Genomic DNA, 19385 nt, shown 5'->3' on the forward strand with positions numbered 1-19385 from the left:
ACCAAGAATCATTTGGATGGACCATATCGACAGTTTGCAAAATTTTACACCACAAGCTGCACTTCTCCCTCAACATTCTCCATCTTCATTTACCAAAAAGTGCCTAATTAAAAGTCTTGTATTCCTTCACCCTCAAGCCTCCCTTCACTTTTGGCTAGCATATATTTTCTCACTTCCCCTGACAATCTTTTTTGAATCTATTATATTGGTCAGAGCACTTCTTGTGCTTTATTTTGGCTTTAAAAAATTGCAAGTGATAACTTTTTGTCTTTTATTTAACATTGGAGATGATACTGAAAAAATCCAATACTGTATTAAACTGTAAACTTTTACGTCTAACATTCTCTTTTAATTTAAAAGAGCATGTACACCGAGCAAAGAGATATATATCCATATATGTTCAGTTTTCATAGTTTACGTTCATGTCACATAGCCACACACACACACACACATATATATATATATATATACTAGCTCTGATAGATTATATTTATATATTGTTTTAAGAAAGCAAATAATTAAGGATCGACAAGCAGGTAATATAAAATTAAGCTCGGCTGCACACAAGCTAATACTAAGTTGAATAATGTTACTCACACACCTCTCTTTTGAGGTGTGTGAGGTGGAATGATGAGAGAGATAGGAAGAAAAGAAAAAGTAAGGGAGAGAAAGTATGAGATGTGATAGATGGTAAGAGGAGAGAGATAGAAACAAAAAGAGGTGGAAATAAAGTGTTTTAAAAATGAGGTGTGTATATATCATTACTCTACTAAGTTCGCAAAGAAAATAACACATGCATGAATGAAGACATAAGACATAAATAGTCCTCTCAACTAGCTAGGATTTTATATTATTTTATATTATATATAATTGATAAAACTATACACGAAGACACAACCTCCCTCATACTCATTATTTATACTAAAGCAGCATGCCATATGTTACATGTTATATGTTGATTAATTGCAGGTATATGGCAACTACTGTATTCTTCATTGAGGGGGAGAAGTGTTCAACGCTTCTTAGTTGCAGGCTCTTTCTGTGAGTTGAAGTAAACAGTCGCCACAGGGAGGCCCAACTCAAGTTGCTGAGCGAAGTAGCGGGTGTTGAAGCTTGCACGGGTTGGTGGCTGCTCAACAAGCCCTAGTGGCCTCTTCTGCTTGAACAACACAAATATGAAGCGGTGAATGCCCACTGGGGGTCTTGGCCCAACATAAGGTAGCACCTCTTTTCCTGCATTTATATGCAACCAAAGTTTAACTTCGTCGCTGAATAACCTTTTTGCATGTGTGACTAGCTAGTATGTATATGAATGAATTATGAATGCATTAAATATAAACACATCGGATGACAAAAGAAAGAGAAGAGACAGAAGGAAGTAAGTGATAGAATAGAGAAATGAAGAGAAGCTGAGTGTCTGATGTGTGTCTGGATTCTTAAGTATATTACTGCATCAATATCATGGTGATGCCACCAAGGTGGCATGCAAGCCACGTGTCATGATGTCCCAGTCAACACCTGTTATCTAAATTGCTGCATGTTGTGTAAAATCATATATATTCATATATAAATAAATTGTATCTATATGAAATAATTGATTTTAATTTATAATTAATCAACCAAAGATAGGCTTAATATAATTTATTTAAAAAATAAGACAATAATAAATGGGAAAATCAAGTCATTCGAGAAATTTTCAGGAATAATATTGTTGTGACACGTGTCCATAGCAGTTACATGCAAGACACGTGGAGGAAGGATGGCATTGGATCCGCAGGTGTGAGAGATTTATTGGATGGATCGAAATAGAGCACGTCAGAATGTGATGTGACCTTAAAATTCTATGAATGTGAATTTTACAGAAGAAACCTGAAACATGCGAACATGCATGTTGATTTTTCCCAAGAGAAGAGCCAAAGGTACTTTATGACACAATGAACATGCATACATACATTTCTGAAATCGAGACTTCGAGAGAGAGACACTAGTGTCCCAACTCCCAAGCTAGCACACATGCAAGAAACATAGACTCAGAAACATATATATGAAAGTACATTATTTTATTTTTAATATGTCGTTGATACGATGAAAACAGTAACATTCATGAGCATGAAAAGTAGAACTGAGCCCAGGTACTCTTGCATGCAGATGCAACACCATGAAGAAATTAAGCTTCTAGAGAGAAATTAAAGACCTCAAAAAAAAAAACTTTAAGAGAGTGAGATTTTATATGATGGAAGAAAATGAGAAGAAAAGATCAGTTGTGAAAAAGAGATGAAATGAAAACGTTTAATTCATTACCTCGGTTTGGGTTTGTTCCCCCAGGAATGTCAACAACGATCCTGGAAAGAAGAAACAGCAAGATCATCAGTTAAAAAAATTGTTAAAAATTATATTAAAAAAGAAGAAGAGGAAAAGACATGAAGATAAAAACTGACCAGTGTATCCACTCGCGAAGACTGGGCTCACTGGGGCTTGGTGCATCAGGGTCAGTCATAACCTGCATGCAAATGAAAATGATCAACATTGGGGGTAGAAGATTAAACCATGACAAGAAAGGGAAAAACCTGATGCATGCATGCAAGATCTACATTACCAGGGTGTAGAGGTTGTCCATGTTGCCGGTGAGAGTGACCTTTGGAGGGCTGATACAAATGGAAGGCTTGATGTCACAGCCGTTGGTGACATGCTTTGAACCAAAGTAAACAGACATGTTCACTGATGGAACAAACATGTCAACCACATCTCCGATCACTCTTCCCACAACCAGAGGATCAACAGATGCAGCCATGATGATCACAACAAAAGCAATGCACAACAGACTCAGTTTAGAAGAAGGCATAAGCTCTAGTGCTTTTGGTGGTGGTAGTGTCTTTCAAGTGTGCTCAGGAGTAGGGTTTATATTGTGAAAATATCACTGAACCATACCTCTTTTTCCTCAACTTTTTTGTGTGTGTGGAAAAATTAAACCGGTTTTTCCCATCGATCAGAAAATCACAGGCAGGGAATGCATGACACGTATGTGGAGTCCTACTGAGGTGAAACAGCAATCCTTTGCATCGTAGGGACATGTGGCATTATCACAGCCGTTCATGGGATCTACCAACCCTCAGTTGCATCAGAAAAGCAGTGATGAAGTTCAAAGTATTCAAGCATCTCTAGAGTCTAGATAAGCACAGGGAGTGAGTCCAGCGTGAAATCTGGATGGTGGGGCCCGTGAGGTGGATTAGTGGTTGAGAAGGAAGGTGCAGGTTGTAATGGTGTGATCAAGCAGTAGCGTAGCAGAGCCTCGTTTTTGAATTTGTAAGTTGTAACTCTCACTCACTCTCCCACTGCAGTTCATGCATTGCCCTTCTCTCGTTTTGTCTTATTCAAGGTTTTCTTTATGACCGTGTGCGTCATCATCATCGATGACGTGGAAGATTCTTCTCCCGGTCCCGGACGTTTTTTTTAAGAGAAGAACACCAAAATAAAAATTAACTAAAATAAAAAAGTTTGAAAAGATAAGGAATGTACACTAAAAGATTAAAAATATAATATAATTTTTTTTATGAAATGAACAATTTTTCAAAAGCTATCTATCTCTGGGACGAAGCGAACTAAGGTCCGGTTATAAGAGCATCTTTAATGCTAGTTCTTATTTCTTAATTCTCAATACTATTCATGTGGGCCCGTATTGTCACATGTGTTTAAGCAACTCTCAAGCAATTTTGCTCCAACCATGCATGAGTTCTTAGTTCTTACCACTATTCATTTGGTCCCACCAACCACATTATTTATACTTTTTATTTTCATAAAATAATAAAACAAAACTCATAAAGTAATTTGAATGAGAGAGAATTAATTAATATTTTAAGCTAAGAACTCAAAAAGCAAAACTCCTTATATAAGAACTGAGTTCTTATTTTTAAGAACTAAGGAGTCCATGTCAGCACCTCCAATGGTAAAGTTCCTAGTTCTTAGTTCTTAATTCCAAAATAAGAACTAAGAACCTTGCATTAGAGATGCTCTAAGGATCACAACCGTCGGTTAGTTTAATGTACATATTCGGAATTACTTCGTATACTTTAGTTTTAGAAAAGACGTTGCTCAATACTTATAAAATAAAGGTCTTTCGAGACCTGTGAATTTAAGTATTGTATATGTCATCAGTTCGATCCTTTGTAGGAAACAACTCGTAATAACGAACTTGCAAAATGAATTTGTTTATCATAAAGGGATTTGTTGTGGAAAGATTTGTACAAGTTATACCATTCGTCACCACTTTGCAGAGATACGCATGACTCAATTGGTGAAATAGTATCTTTTTTAAGGAGAGAGTACTACTCACTTAATGTAATCTTCGACCTCGAGGAGGTTAGTTCGTGACTACCAGTTGTGGGATACCTTAAAAAATAGAAAATAAAGTGATATATATATATATATATATATATATATATATATACAATTAACCCTTCATTTTTATTCAATATAAATTCAAAATTTTCAGTTTTATTCAATTTGATTGACATTTTTTTATCATTTCTTATTTCATCGGATCAGTTATGAACACATCTATACCAACATTTTATTGATAAATAAAATAAAATATGTGAACCCTAGAAAATATAAAATACCCTCCCTTTCAAAACTATTATTGTTTAAGGTCCTGTCAACCAAAGCATTTTATCTCATTTTATTTCATTCATACCTTCAACTATCACCTCATATTTTCACCTCAACTACCACCTCATATTTTCACCTATCACAATTCTCACCTATTGGCTTATAAAAAAAAAACAATTCTCACCTATTAGTTGACCAATATTCAACATTCTCTCTCTTTAATATAACTCAACTGTAAATAAGGGCGCTTCAGTAAAATTGTAACAACAATTAATGAACTTTTAAACCATGTGCATAACTTTAAACAACAATAGTTATGGAATGGAGGGAGTATTGTAGTTTAAGGTTATGCACAAAGTTTAAGAGTTCATTAATTGATGTTATAATTTGACTGAAACACCCTTATTTAATATGAGTGATATGAAAAAGAAAGAATGAAAATCATTGGTCAACTAATTAGTGAGAATTGTGATTGGTGGAAATAAAAGGTGGTACTAAGAAATACAATACTTCCTCCGTTCCTAAATATAAGACCTAATACAAAAAATTGCGCTTATTAAAAAAACATTAAATGTGTTCAATTAGTGTATTGGTTTTTTAAAAATGCATGCATTCCTCCATATTTACCCTTTGTCATTTTCTCTCACTAATTAATGGTAAGTGGTAATCAAAACTTGGGAATTGAAAACATATAATTAATGTGGAGGGTAAAAATGGAAGAGTACAAAACCTTTTGTTAGATTATTGTAACTAGGTCTTATATTTAGGAACTTCAAAATTTTGAAACTAGGTCTTATATTTAGGAACGGATGGAGTATTAAATAAGGGCCTTAATGAAATAGATAATGCGTTAAAGTGCTTTGATATGTAAAACAACAATTGTTTTGGAACAAAACAAAAATGCTAAAACTACAATATTTTTGGAACGAGTATAAATTATAAAACATTTATAACATTGACCACAACCATTGAAATTAATGTACCTTTGCCTTTCTGAATGGACATTGATTACCACTAATAAATTCACAATCAATTTCTTTTATGTGAAATTGAGCTTCTTAAATGGGCATTGATTTCCATTAATAAATTTAGGACTAAATAAGTTTTTAACCCATCATTTTACATCAAATTTGGTTTTGATTCCTACCATCAATTTTTTATGCTTTAGATCCCTCCTTATACAAATAGGCTTTGGTCCCAACCCCCATTTTAGGACTAAATAATTTTTAATCTCTCATTTCAAACTCAAATTTGATTTTGGCTCCTCCCATCAAATTTATATGGTTTAGATCCCTCTCCTTTTACAAATAGACTTTGTTTCGACCCCCATTTCATAATATTATCACACTGTTAACCACTACAAGAAAACTCGACATTCGTGATGGCTAAAGATCGTCGGTAAGCCCATTAAGTTGTCGGTAACTCATTGGATCCAATGAGTTCTCTTGCCCGTCATTTTACTCTAATCCAAAAAAGTTTTATATATATAGCTATGAACAAGAGAAATTTAGCAATGCTATAATTCTAAAAAATAATCATGTCTTTGCTAGCTAAAAGGCGTTGAAGCTAAATTTTATGAATCGCTAAATATCTGCAGGACTTTCTTAAAGAAACCACATGCATTTGTTACAAGGAAATTCTGTTTGACCTTTTTGTATATTTCTTAGTGCTAAGACTATTTGTATTGTTTAGCCTAAAAATTTCATTAGGTTGGCTGTTTTGGGCTTTAACATTAGAATGGGCTTTGCTATAATGTATATGAATTCACTTTTTTCAAATTAGGCCCAATGAATGTCCATAATTCAAACGAAAAGAAATATAGGTCTAGTGAAATGTCCATAATCTCAAACTCAATACAAATGATAATTATAAATTCCAGTAACATGATCATAAATTCATAATTTTCAATTTTCATGGTGAACAAGGCCTCCCTTGTCTAGTGTTGATGGACCCTTTCCTTTTTCTCTGTCTTTGATTGATCCCAGATTCCCAGTTCAGATATTTTTCTCCATTAGAAGTACTTTTTTAATCAACTACTTATCTTTATCAGATTTTCCCCTTTTGTCATGTTTTAATTTCATGTTGGACTTGTAATGAGTAATGATATATACACACCTCATTTTTAAAACACTTCATTTCCACCTCTTTTTGTTTCTATCTCTCTCCTCTTACCATCTATCACATCTCATACTTTCTCTCCCTTACTTTTTCTTTTCTTCCTATCTCTCTCATCATTCCACCTCACACACCTCAAAAGAGAGGTGTGTGAGTAACATTATTCGACTTGTAATACGTCTTTGTCCTTGGTAAATTCAGAAAGCAAACCACATTGAAGTTAAGTTCCATAAATGATAAATCGCTCGTGAAGCAGACAGCTGTCTTCAAATAATGCCAACCACAACTGAAGTGCAAAGACATACAATTTTGTTCCACCAAAACAAAGCACTAGTCACTATAAGCACATGGCTATGGAGGCCCACCAAAATAAAACTTTGTGTCAAAGGTAACCCAAATTTCAACTAATAGACAAGCCCATTATTACTTATTAGAGTTTATTAAAGTATATCTACTATTAAATGAGATATAATAAATCCTCTTTGATTTGCAGTCAAACATGTATTATGTCTTGTTACATGTTTTATATGTATTAGATTGACTTAGTGGTTAAATTAGTCAGTAATTTTATAAGTGATTTTGATTTTAGTCCATTGACGGAAAAATGACATTTAGTGACGGTAAAAAAAATCAATAACTATAAAAATGATCGTTACTAAACGTTATTTTTCTGCCAATAAACTAAAATTAAACTCGCTTGCAAAATCCTAAGTTAATTTAACCATTAACCCTATTAGAATTGATTCTCAATTTGTTAGAATCAACTTTTTATAAGTGTGTTCAATCATAAATCAAGTTACCTTAACTCACATTTATAATATTCAATCATGCGTGAATCAATTCTACAAACAATAATCTAAAAACACGGGTCCATTTACCATACAAAAGAATTTTCTTGTGTAAGGTTACACAACTCTCACTTTTACCTACTATGATAGGTTTTCAGGTCATTGATATTTTTCATTTAAAAATATATATATATATATATTTACTACCTCCTCCTCTCCACCACCTTCCTCCCCTCAACCTCCACCATCCATTGCCGGCACCACCACCCTATTTTCTCCAGATTCACCAAATCCTTTCTTCAAACCTTCCTTCCTTCAAACTCACCAGAAAACTTCCTTCAAGCCACCAAATCTGAACCAGATCCAAAAGGGGTGTTACAGAGATAATCTAATTGGGTAAGGGTAATTGAGAATTTAATTGGAGTTGAAGGAGGAGGATTTTGGAGGGATGTTTGATTCACGTTCTTCTCACTGCGTTACCACTGTACCCCGTCATCACCCTTTCCCCCATCGCCAACGAAGTCGCGACCTTCTCTCTCAGACCTGCTCTGTTCTGATTGCTTCCAAATTTTTGCTGTTGTTGTTCCAGCAGTGAACCCTCTCTATCTGTTTGTGTGAAAATTAGGGGAAAGAAAGGGGAAGAAGTGGATTCCAAGCATGATAATGGGTCTACAGATGGTCTTTGAACCCATTTATTATAAATCCTACAAGAGAAAGATATGATGTAAAATTCTGGAAGAGTAAACTATGTTGTTGAGTTAAATCAATCACGAAGTGCCCTCCTTCATATGAGTTAAATCAATTCTACGGGTGGTTTTGTTTTTGTTTATGGGTTTTTTATTAGGGTGGTTTTAATTTTTCTGGGCAGAAACCAAACTTCCTCTTCCTCCTCCTCATTGTTTGAGCAAACCCAACATTTCAGATCTGCAAATGACAAAGATCGAGCAAACCCAGCATTGCAGGGAGGAGAGAAGGAAGGGGGTGGAGTTGGTGGTGGAGGAATAAGGGGTCGGCGGTGGCGGCGGATGATGTGGAGGTTAAGGGGAGGAAGGTGGTGGAGAAGGGGGAGAAAATAAATAAATATTAAAATTAAAAAGAGTGACTTGTTGAGAAACCTGTAATAATGGGTAAAATTAGGGTTGTGCAACCTTGCACAAGAAAAAAGTTGTGTACACTAAATGAACCCTAAAAACACACAGATAATTGATTACAAAATTTTATAATTGAATTTCATGATATTATCTTATAAAAATTATATTTCTCATAAATAAAATGAAATGAAAAAAACTTTATTTTCAATTCACTTTTAGGAGAACCAATTTTATCGAGATAAATTTATCCACAATCATTTCTCAATTCTGACAACTGAGATCTAAACTCACACTTACCGCTAAGAAAAATTGCATCACTAAGCACCAGAGCAATGATTCAAATTTACAAATGCCAAGTTGGGGATGAGGGCAGGGCCGGCCCAAGGGTCAAGCGACCCAAGCTAGGGCTTTAGGCCTCAAAAAAAATTTTTTTTTTCAAAGTAAAAAAGGCATCATATTTTTACAAATAAGGTCTCAAATATTTTAAAAAAAATCTATTACTCACCATTACCTGCCACTTTGTTAGTTGTTTCTTCCCTAATTTTTCTCAAAAAATCTTAATTGACAATTACTAGAAATTAACAATCTTAATTGACAATTAATTGATGTTACCTATTCTTTTTCTTCACCTTTTATTCTCTGACCTCTCCTTTTCTCTCAATTAAATCCTGATAACGATTATACTCTCCCTGCCACTCTCTCAGTCTCTCAAAGCCTCAAAGGGGAAAAAATAGAGTCTTTGTATCTCAAACTCTCATATCCTTTGTAAAAGAATCCTCCTCCATATTTTTTTTTCTTTGATTAGCCATTGAGAAGAACCGAAGAAGATCAATAGGAAGTCAAAACTCCATTTACTGTAAGTAGTTAGCTCTAGCCTCTTTGCTGTGATGGCATGGTTATGTTGAGTTTTGATACAATAAAAATTTCTTTTTTCTACAATATAAAAGGACCGTAAAGTACTAACTAATTGGAATTGGATGCAATACAAATTGATTAGGATAATTTAATAAATGATTTTACATCTCAAAAAGCTCGAAAAATAAAATTTAAATAAAAATTAATAAAGAAATTTTTTAAACAAAAATGCATCACTTAGGCCTCACTTTAAAGTTCGCTTTAGGCCTCAGTTACGGTTGGGCCGGCCCCGGATGAGGGGATCAATCCTTGTGTTGTCATGAGTTAGATGGATAACAGAGTGAAATGCATACCTAGTAGCAAATATAGAAACAGCAAAGAAAGATAGATTGGTCCTTGCAGTTTGGCTGATGAAGACTGATCATACATTTCTGAGGAATCAACAGCAAGAGGCATTCCATCACTGTTTAGAGTACATGATTGTGGGTCCGAGCCATCAGTGCTCAACATCAAAGCACGAAGAACCACAGTAACTGTGTGCATGTAAGCTGTTCGATTCTTGTTCAGGAGCCATGTCAAGCCCATCAGCTCACAATCTTTGTTATGGATCTTGGTGGTCCTGTCTTCTAACTTGCTTGAGTTTGAAGTCTTCTTCTTTTTAAGCTACATGGAGCAATAATCAATTAGATTTCAAACAAAAATGACACAAAAGGGGTTAGGTGTTTTTCTTACAAGAAAATTTAGGACAAGAGGATGATGTCTAATCCAAGACAAAGAAAATTGTCGAGCTCAAATAACACTTATAATAGACTTACATTTACCCAAGGCGATTAATGGGGCTTAAACCTGCAACATGTCAAATATGGGACTTTTTTGAACCACTTTTGGGTTAAAGATGTTAGGTGTATAAACGCTTGTTAAATTACATCTTGATTGGTGTAACGTCCAACTCATAGAAGAATGGTCAAGCTACACATTAAGGCCAATTACTACCATATAGAATGCATAGAACAACATTTCATACAATTATTATTTGGCTTAGAAACACGTGGTCCTACTCTTAGTTTTGCTTAGAAGATAGATGGGATTGTAAAAGATTTTAGTAGCAGGGCATTGTGTTATGATTAATTTACTTTTTATAAACAACCAGAAAAATATCTTCAAATGCAACAAACATCATTCAGAACACCCTGAATGATGTCTGGTATTTCTTTAATAATAATTCTAAGATTCCAAAACAATGCAGGGATTTTAGAAATAGGCACGAGTGACATATAATTTTGTAAACTGCAAACTATAAATCAGAAACAGGAACGATAAATTCAAAATGTGGCCAGTGGTTTATATGTTGTCATCTAATGCAAATAACTTTGAGTTAAGTAGGAAATGTGAACCAGACATGTGTCAGGCAATAATTGAATAGTTCAGAGAACTAGAGGCATAGTTAGATCTCAGTTTTACTCCTTTGCAAGTCAATTTGCAAGGTAGCATGTGAGGGAAAAATAATGGATTATAAAAGCACAACTATGTCAACAAAACATCATTAATGGCTAGGGTAGACTAAAAACAAGATGATAACTTATTTATGATGTCTTTCACATTCAATATATAAACTCTTGTAGTAAGCAACAGCTTGTTTTACACATGATGAAACAGATGGTTTAACATCAAGAATTTTGAAGGTCAACACACAGCATGTTCTTAATCTGCCATAGGCATACATCATACATGATATTGATTTTTTTTAAGACCTTCATTTAAAGACATGCAAGTTATTTGAGTATTTACTCTATTTCAGTATTTCTCAATGGGCTAAAATGTACCACTAATGGTTCTGTCGTTTGTAAACTACACAAATCCAAAGGCATGTGAAGGATAGTGCCAAAACTGATAGCAACCACTAGAAGGTTAAATTCCCAAGTTACAAAGCATGAAGATTGAAGATTTCATGAGATGAAACCTTGATCAGCTTGATCTTCTTCAATTTTGAGTAAGATCCTTCACATTCCAAATAAACAAAGCAAAAGAAAAGAACAGGAAAACAAAATATAAAGAAAAACAGAAAAATGAGACATTTTGTTGTGGAAAACTTACCAAATAGAGGCTATGTAAGCACTTAGAGCATCCTCCAAGACCTGGAAGATCATTGACATTGGAGCTGCTACTCAAGCAATTTCTCTCCAATCTTTTCACATTTTCATCCCCTACAAGATTCCCACTTGGAGTAACTGAAAATGATTCTGGGCAGCTCAAAGGGTGAAGCCTAATGCCACAGTAGCAATACACCACATCACAAGTCTCATTTGGCTGCACAAGCTCAATTCCTCTCACTTTCAAAGCCTTTCCCAAGTCACTCTCACAGGTTTCTGAATCATCTGGCAGCAAGGGCATGTCATAGGATGGTGAACCATGTACCAAACCACCAAGGGCAGTGGCAGAGTAAGCAGAGTAGAGCCAAGCAGCCAGAACAGGACAGCATCTGCTATGGTGGAGTTTCTCATCACCACCACCATGTTTGTTGTTTCCACATGCACTCTTTATCCCTTCATAGTGATCTTCTGAGAGGCTCAGAGGGCACCCTGCAGAATCAGCTTGTTCTGGGAATGCAGGAATGGTTCCTTGTGATGTTGGGTTTGTGCTGATTGGCCTAGCTGCTGATGAAGCTGAAGCATCAGGGAGAGCCACCACATAGCAGCTGAGGAGAGTGGATAATAACAGAATGGTCTTGAAGAATGGTGATTTTGGAGGCAGTGTCAATGTCATAGTGTGTGGGTTGTAGAGTCTGTGCTGATTGCTGAAGGAAAAGGAAGAAGGGTGTGAAGTGAATGTAGATGTGGTCTACTCTAGTTTTCTCCAACCAAAAAAAGAAGAGAACATTGGGATTCTATGGGATGTTGTTGGATCAGGGGTCACAAGCGAGTATAGGGTGGTGGTGGGGTGGAGCAATTTTTGGCAGTATGCTACCTTGTTTGGATCTAAGCTTAGTATGCTAACTCTATAAAGTTACTTGTAGGGATTGCTAAATAGTTTCATGATCAAATCATTCATGGAAGAAATGAATTTGATCCAGATTTGATTTGTGTGCTTAATTAATCTTGTCATAATTTTCACTCTAGTAATTTTCTGTTCTTACCATGAGTACCATCTACCACCCCTTTTCATATACTCTCTTTTATTCAAATTGACAAGCAACAAGTTTTCTCTAATTACCTGAAAAGGTTAAAAAATAGTTAACCTGCCTGATCAACCAAGTTAGGCAAATTCCATTGAACTTTGGAAAAAATCTCAATTATATAGTCATAATCCTCATATCATATGATTTAGTAGTAGCTGCGTGGTTAATAATATAATCATGAAGTAGAAGCATAAACTCTTGAGAATTTTCAATATCCATGAAACTGTAAGGTTTAGATTGAATGAGTTATGATATATACACACTTCTCCACTCTTTTTCAACCTTCATTCTATATATTTCTCTTTTCTCTATCAATAAAATCACCTATCACATCTTTACTTTCTCTCTCATTTCTTCATATCTCTCGAGTAATGATATATACACACCTCACTTTCTCTTCCATCTCATTTCCACTCATTTTTCTTTCTACCTCTCTCTGCATTTCCTGTCACATCACAAATCATATCACTCATTTCTTTCCTTTTTCTTCATCTTTACATGAGGTGGAGGTAGAAATGGATGGTTAAGAAAACATTATTGATGGTTCAGCTTATAAAGCACGTTAATGACTTACATCATTATTCCAAAGTTGCAATTTAGTACAAATTTGTCTGATCTTCAATATTTTATGCCTTTGAGTATAGGCTTTGTTTGGTTAGAGGGAAGGAAAGGGGGAGGAAAGAAAACACGGAATTTGAGGTGTGAATTTAGACTACACCTTAATCTAAATTCACACCTCAAATTCCGTATTTTCTTTCCTTGCCCCTTTCCTTCCCTAGAACCAAACAAAGCCTAAGCATGATTGTGTCCCACTGTCCCCACCCCCAACCTGTAAATAACTAAATATATAAGCACTACAACTTTCAATTAAAAAATAAAAAGAGACTAAAGTGTTTGAAATCCACATATTTTCACGCCAGAAATAATTCTAGCTTGAATTTCCTCTCATAGCTTCTGCCTACCTGGAATTCTGTGTCATCATTGTTCCAAATAGACTATAATATCTATCCCTAACCCCAGCCAGCTGTTGCCCTTAGATCTTTATCTATCTAATAATTCATGATGGCCTTTGCCTTGAACTTTTTGTTCGTTTTTTGTTCTGTTACTTTCTTCCTTTAATCCACTTTATAATTCCTTAAGTCCTTGTAGAAATATAAATTAGTAATCTAGCTTTATCTTTTTTGGTTTTTTGTTTGAATTATCAATTTTTCATGCATTAGTCTGTCAAAAAAAAAGTGTTAGTATGATACTGTGAGTCTGTGACTTTCTATTGTTGCTTGTCAAATTAGACTCAGTTAATTTGGTAAAAAGCAAAAGAGAGAAGGAGAAGAATCTTTCAGCCGTATAAACTATAAAGGGGTGCCTGTTACTGGATTCAGCTTCCTAAATCCTAATGATGTAAGCTTTGTGGGCTAGAATGTGTACACCATGGCATGTGCTGCAAAACCCTCATTTTGTAAGGATCTCCAATTCTCCATGCCAACCCCATTAATCAATGATTTGAGTTAAAAAAAAATATTATTATAATTTTATTCTCTCTATAGTAGGTTTTGAGCTCCGAGCTGTTGGAGGAATTGCACGCTTTGCAGTCTAAAGCTGCTCAGGAAACTAATGGTAGCAAAGCAAAAGAAAAGGCCTGGCTCTTTCTCATTATGATTTTTTTCATTTCAATAACCAGTAAGTGGTTTTGTCATGTGAACCCCTTTACTGCATATTCAACACAAAAGAGAAACATTTTTGTATATTGGATCAAGGTATTGTAATAGCTAGTACTAGTCTATGGACATGCTTCTTTTTCTTTTATGTTAAAGTTTCTTTTCTTTTTTGGAGTGGGGGAAGGGGTGTCTAAGTTGATTTAGTGTGTTTAGATACCAGTTGTGAGTGCAATGGGAAAATTTATGTTTACATTTTGTCTCAGAATAAGTGCTAATGTTCGTTTGCCTTGGTGTCAACAGATATCCAAACATATATAGGTTGCAAAGATTTGGGAACACATATACATACTCTGATACATATCTATGGTCATGATTTATGACAGTAAAGTATTTTATACTCCATTATGACCAACACAAGTTTCCTTCATAATCAATAATAGTCATTATTCAAATACATATCTCGTTCAATTTAAAATTTAGCACTTCCCAAAATTTGGCAGAAGGAGACTCAACAGGAAGGAAAATCTTCAGGGGGAGGAAGCAAGCATTCAGATGCTGCAGAACCATCTTTCACAATGAAAGCCATGGCAAGACCCCAAGATGTGTGCTCCTCAAGATGGCAGTGTATAAACCACACTCCTGGATTATCTGCCTTAAGCCTAATTGCAGCCCATCCACCCTTTGGAACTCCCACTGTATTTCTCTCTGGAGGATCAACAAGATTATAATTTGCTGGGTCATTGCTAACATTGTAGTTACCCAACCCCATGCCTACAATGAAGAAGTTGTGACCATGAACGTGAATTGGATGGTTCTCCACATTAAGGAAACCAGTGTCCTGAAACACTATCTCCAAGTTTGTGCCATGAGGCAATGCTAAAAGTCTTGTGCCAAATTCTGTGTTCATGTTTTCTGTTACTGGGTCCACACCACTGTAGTCAAAAGATTTTGGAGGCCTCTCTGGGAAATCAAGAGAGTATCCATGGGGTTTGAGGTTCCTATAGTAAGAGTCTAATACTGAAATGGAAGGCCTAACAAAGGACTGGTTATTCATTGAAGCAAAATATCTCTTCCCATTATATCCTTTGCAGGTCCTGTTTGCGGGACAATCCTGAAGGTTAAGGCTTATAGTTGTTATAACTCGCTTGTCAATCTTCTTAGGTACCTTACATGGAAATTGAGAAGTTGCTATGCTTCTGAGTTTAGCAGAGAATTCTGTTTCAAACTTTGTATCTTCCATCTCAGGAAGGTTGTGAATAGAAAGATCAGTAGGAACATGAGGAGGTTTGACTTTCTCACCTCTTGTGCTGTTATACCTCAAATATCCAATTGTGGTGGAATTGTCAAATGGAAAAACCGATGTGCGGTAAGGCCTAGCTGCCATAACAAACAAGCCTGAAGAATCAGGAATTTGATTTGCTCTGAGCAGCACATTGGTGGTCTGGCCAGGAGTGACCATGATTGCTCTTGTGTTAAATGGTTTTGTGTATGATGCATCAACCTCAACAACAGTTAAGGTATGGTTAGCAACGCCAAAGTAGAGCTCGTCACTGAGAGCTGCATTGATGATTCTAAGCAAGTAGGTTTTACCACTTTCCACAGTGTAGATGAAAGTATCTGCACACAGTTGAAAAAGAAAATGAAAAAACTGTAAGACTGTAGCCATGGGTTCGCTATGGATTCCGGTTACATGCAGTCAGGGCAATTCTACATTCCAAAAATTTGAATTGTTCGATCAAGATCGGTTGACTCATATTTCATTGAGACTTGACGACAAAGATGAACTTAAAATTCAAGCTGTTCAATCTTGATCGAATGACCAAGATTCCTTAAGTGAGTGGGCTCAGGAATTCCCTGAACACAAGAGACACAAATTCTTTGGCTTTGCCTAGTTCATTGAGTCATACTAGAAATATTTTATGCATGTACCATTTTGAAATGATTAATCTTCTTTTCTCTAAATTGTTTTGATTCCCTTAAAGCTGGGGAAATTTGTTGAAAAATGGCCAAACCTTTGTTTGAACAAGGATTAAGAGGTCCGGGCAAACCATTTATGGTGTAAGCATCAGAACTATTTGGTCCACCTCCATACTTCATCATCTCACTCTGCATTTTTTCCACATCTGAATTCCACCATTCACCTGTTGTCAAAGAACATACTTAGATTTGAATGAGGTGGAGAAACAAAGAAGAGATACATTGCCATCATCACCAACCCAATAACTTCAATTGATATCTGTTAAGAACATACTCTAAACATGGAATGTTTATCTGAACTTTGAAACACTAGAAGGTATAAGAAATATAACACAGAAGCATTTGTGTGTTCATCCAATAGCTTAAGCTATCAGGGTAGTTGGTTCATGATATGATATTGCAGTTTTATGACAAGGTGTTCTACTGTTCGATCATTATTGCCCTCATTATTCTAATAAAGTTTAATTTCAGAAGGTAAGTGGGTCTGTGAATCAGCTTAAGCTATTGAGATAATTAATTCGTGATGGAAGAAATAGAAAGTTACCTAAAATAATGGGGATCTCAGCATCAACTGGAGCAGAGAAGGGGTAAGGTATGCGGGGGTAAATTATAAAGGCACCATATACTGAAGCTCTTTGCCAAGAATAATGTGCATGCCATAAAAGGGTTCCTCTTTGGTTGATCACCCTGAACTTGTAAGTATAGGAATGCCCTCCCTTAATAGGACATTGTGTGATGTATGCTGGACCATCTGCCCATCCTGTTCTTAGTTGCTTTACTCCATGCCTGTAAAAGTAAAACCATAGTCCATAATTGTAAACTCAAATTTCATAATTAGTGGATACATTGGAATTGGATTACACCTTGCTTGCATATTCATTTTTAAATATAAGCATGTTACTATGCTAGTGATGATACTTTCAGTATTGGAAAGCTTCACTTACCAGTGAAGAGTAGTGTTCTGAGCAATGTGATTGGTCACCTTAACTTCAACATTGTCACCTTCATGGATAGCAATGGTTGGCCCCGGATACTCCCCATTCACTGTTAACAAGGGCTTGGTGTGGCACAATCGAGTCACCTTCTTCCACTCCACCTGACATCATGAGAGATATATACATGATGAGTGATCCGATGTAGAAGGTAGATCGGCGTAGAAAATTAATAAAAGTTCGATGTAAAGGAATCTCACATTAAACTGAAAGGTTTTAGTGGTTGTTGTGGCCAAACAGGATAGTAAGCTTGCTGCAATCAATAGTGTTACCAGTAACAACCTATAATGCTGCTTTAGACCCTTCATACTCAATGCTGGCTTTACAAGTTGAGTCACTCAAATATGTAACTAGTGTGACAACTTACCAAACTTAAATGAATAGACACCTTTATATACAATTTGAGTTACTCTAACCGGTGATGCTTCAACCAATATGATTTTCTTCCATTTTATTCTCTCTTGTTTTTACTGTACAAGACGTTATCTATCGCTAGAGGGAGTTGGTAAAAAAGGGCAAGGGACAAAAAGGAAAGGATAGTGCTACATTACAAGTTAACATGTTTAGTACATGTTTAATTGATTTCAAGCTACCATGGAGATAGCTAGAGAGTTCAAATACGTAGACATGATTAATTCACTTCCCTCAATCAAAATTGTCAATAATTATAATTTTGAGGTTGTGAGATGTTGTCATGCATCAGACCCTAATAGATTCTTAATAAGGGGATATTCCTTGATATCCAAAGACTCTTAATTACCAACCTAATTAATGGCTTGGCTTTATGTCCAAAGGTTAGCTCAAGTGGTAAGAGCTAGGGACATAAGGGTTGGGTGGAGTGAAGGGTCCCGGGTTCGAACCCGGAGGAGGGATTAATTTACTAACATTTCTAGCAAGCCTATCAAAAAAAAATGTCCAAAGAAAATTAAATGATTGGTAGAAAGAAATAAACATGCTTTAAAAACATGACGACAATGAGAAAATTGTCTATGTAAAGAAAGGTGTTTTGTACAAAAAGGAATTTAATTTCATGAGCATCAACCATTTGTAAGGCGCAATCGTGCACTATAGAAGGTACAAATTGGGCGGCCACATGTGATTATTTAAAAGCATATATCCTTCATAATATTTTGCTTACATTACATATAAATGTAATTGTCATTATCAATTTCGTAGTAATTATGCGGTGTAGTCCGGGGATTACTCACTTCGTGCTTTAACTATGAGGTCGAGAGTTTAATTTTCACTCATAGAAATGTAGCACATTTCATGGTCACTCATTTACCGTTTAGTGTGAATGCTCGCAGGGAATAGATTAATCACTACTGATGACATGACTTATTTAAAGCATAACTTGACATCTTTATTAGGTGATAAAATATAAAATTCCAAAATCACTTAAATATCATTGATTCATCTAAAGTTAGAGTAATTTAACCTAGAATTTACCGAGAATCATTTAGACAATCTCATATTCATAATTCTTTAGGATCTTAGTTCAAATTCAAGTTGTTGAAGCATTTTTCATTTAATTCAATTAGCTATAATTTTCACGGGGTAAATAGCCAAGTTGGTCCCTAAATGTGTCAGCCGCCTTCAAGTTAGTCCCTAAACTTTTAAAATGCATCTCGAGGTCCCCAGATGTGGCAAAAGACATTCAAGTTAGTCCCTGACGTTAAATAATGTGATGGACGTTAACAGAATGCTGACATGGAATTATTTTTTGTGAAAGCTGAAGCTTATGTGGCATTTGAACTCGAAAAATTAATAAAATAAAATAGTTAAACAAATAAGAAAATAAAATAACTCCAGTAAAGGAAAAAACTCTAACCCTAAATTAATCTTCATCATCTCACCATCTTCATCACCACACTAGAACCTCCTCCCATTCTGCTTCCAAATTCAAATGGGTTGCTACTTCAGCAAAGTCACAACCCAAAACCCACAAAACTGCAACAGCAACCCCATGTGAAATCCTCACTCCCCAAATCAAATCGAACCCATGAAGAACCGCCACCGCCGCTACTCCGCTAGAAGAGGAATCAGTGAAGGAGGAGTCGCTCATCCAAATTGCACCACCACCACATTCAACATCAACATCAGATCTAAAACCCCCACAAACCATTGCTTGC

The 19385-nt window shown here is 35.6% G+C and overlaps 3 protein-coding genes and 1 long non-coding RNA gene across 4 annotated transcripts; 1 reads left to right on the forward strand and 3 right to left on the reverse strand.

Moving 5' to 3' along the window:
- Positions 1-794: 794 nt before the first annotated feature.
- On the reverse strand, positions 795-2886 carry LOC130714085 (protein MOTHER of FT and TFL1). Its single transcript, XM_057563953.1, has 4 exons — positions 2597-2886; positions 2439-2500; positions 2302-2342; positions 795-1233 (listed from the first exon to the last, which is right to left on the reverse strand). Exons 1-4 carry the CDS (start codon positions 2840-2842, stop codon positions 1013-1015), a joined length of 570 nt encoding a protein of 189 aa, XP_057419936.1. The 5' UTR covers positions 2843-2886; the 3' UTR covers positions 795-1012.
- A 6691-nt stretch (positions 2887-9577) lies between these two features.
- On the reverse strand, positions 9578-12451 carry LOC130715228 (uncharacterized GPI-anchored protein At4g28100-like). The gene is made up of 2 exons (XM_057565305.1): positions 11549-12451; positions 9578-10117 (listed from the first exon to the last, which is right to left on the reverse strand). Exons 1-2 carry the CDS (start codon positions 12215-12217, stop codon positions 9779-9781), a joined length of 1008 nt encoding a protein of 335 aa, XP_057421288.1. The 5' UTR covers positions 12218-12451; the 3' UTR covers positions 9578-9778.
- Positions 12452-13526: 1075 nt separating this feature from the next.
- LOC130714888 (uncharacterized) lies at positions 13527-14875 on the forward strand. Its single transcript, XR_009011474.1, has 3 exons — positions 13527-14085; positions 14174-14666; positions 14785-14875. It is a non-coding gene; the product is annotated as an uncharacterized LOC130714888 (long non-coding RNA).
- LOC130714887 (laccase-1) lies at positions 14586-17602 on the reverse strand. Its single transcript, XM_057564861.1, has 5 exons — positions 17454-17602; positions 17206-17357; positions 16806-17047; positions 16297-16425; positions 14586-15901 (listed from the first exon to the last, which is right to left on the reverse strand). Exons 1-5 carry the CDS (start codon positions 17559-17561, stop codon positions 14793-14795), a joined length of 1740 nt encoding a protein of 579 aa, XP_057420844.1. The 5' UTR covers positions 17562-17602; the 3' UTR covers positions 14586-14792.
- Positions 17603-19385: the final 1783 nt, after the last annotated feature.

The sequence above is a fragment of the Lotus japonicus genome, chromosome 4 (assembly GCF_012489685.1).
Source record: "Lotus japonicus ecotype B-129 chromosome 4, LjGifu_v1.2".
NCBI classification, from domain to species: domain Eukaryota; kingdom Viridiplantae; phylum Streptophyta; class Magnoliopsida; order Fabales; family Fabaceae; genus Lotus; species Lotus japonicus.

Bases quoted from the DNA above. Each gene is read 5' to 3' on its own strand.
- LOC130714085 (XM_057563953.1), bottom strand. From the start codon at position 2,842: ATGCCTTCTTCTAAACTGAGTCTGTTGTGCATTGCTTTTGTTGTGATC. The intron at 2,501-2,596 runs GTAATGTAGATC...ATTTGCATGCAG, and splicing joins TGGACAACCTCTACACCCTG to GTTATGACTGACCCTGATGC. The intron at 1,234-2,301 runs GTAATGAATTAA...ATATAAATGCAG, and splicing joins GGGAACAAACCCAAACCGAG to GAAAAGAGGTGCTACCTTAT.
- LOC130715228 (XM_057565305.1), bottom strand. From the start codon at position 12,217: ATGACATTGACACTGCCTCCAAAATCACCATTCTTCAAGACCATTCTG. The intron at 10,118-11,548 runs GTAAGTTTTCCA...TGCTCCATGTAG, and splicing joins GCTTACATAGCCTCTATTTG to CTTAAAAAGAAGAAGACTTC.
- LOC130714887 (XM_057564861.1), bottom strand. From the start codon at position 17,561: ATGAAGGGTCTAAAGCAGCATTATAGGTTGTTACTGGTAACACTATTG. The intron at 17,048-17,205 runs GTAAGTGAAGCT...TTACTTTTACAG, and splicing joins CAGAACACTACTCTTCACTG to GCATGGAGTAAAGCAACTAA. The intron at 15,902-16,296 runs GTTTGGCCATTT...AACTGTGTGCAG, and splicing joins TAATCCTTGTTCAAACAAAG to ATACTTTCATCTACACTGTG.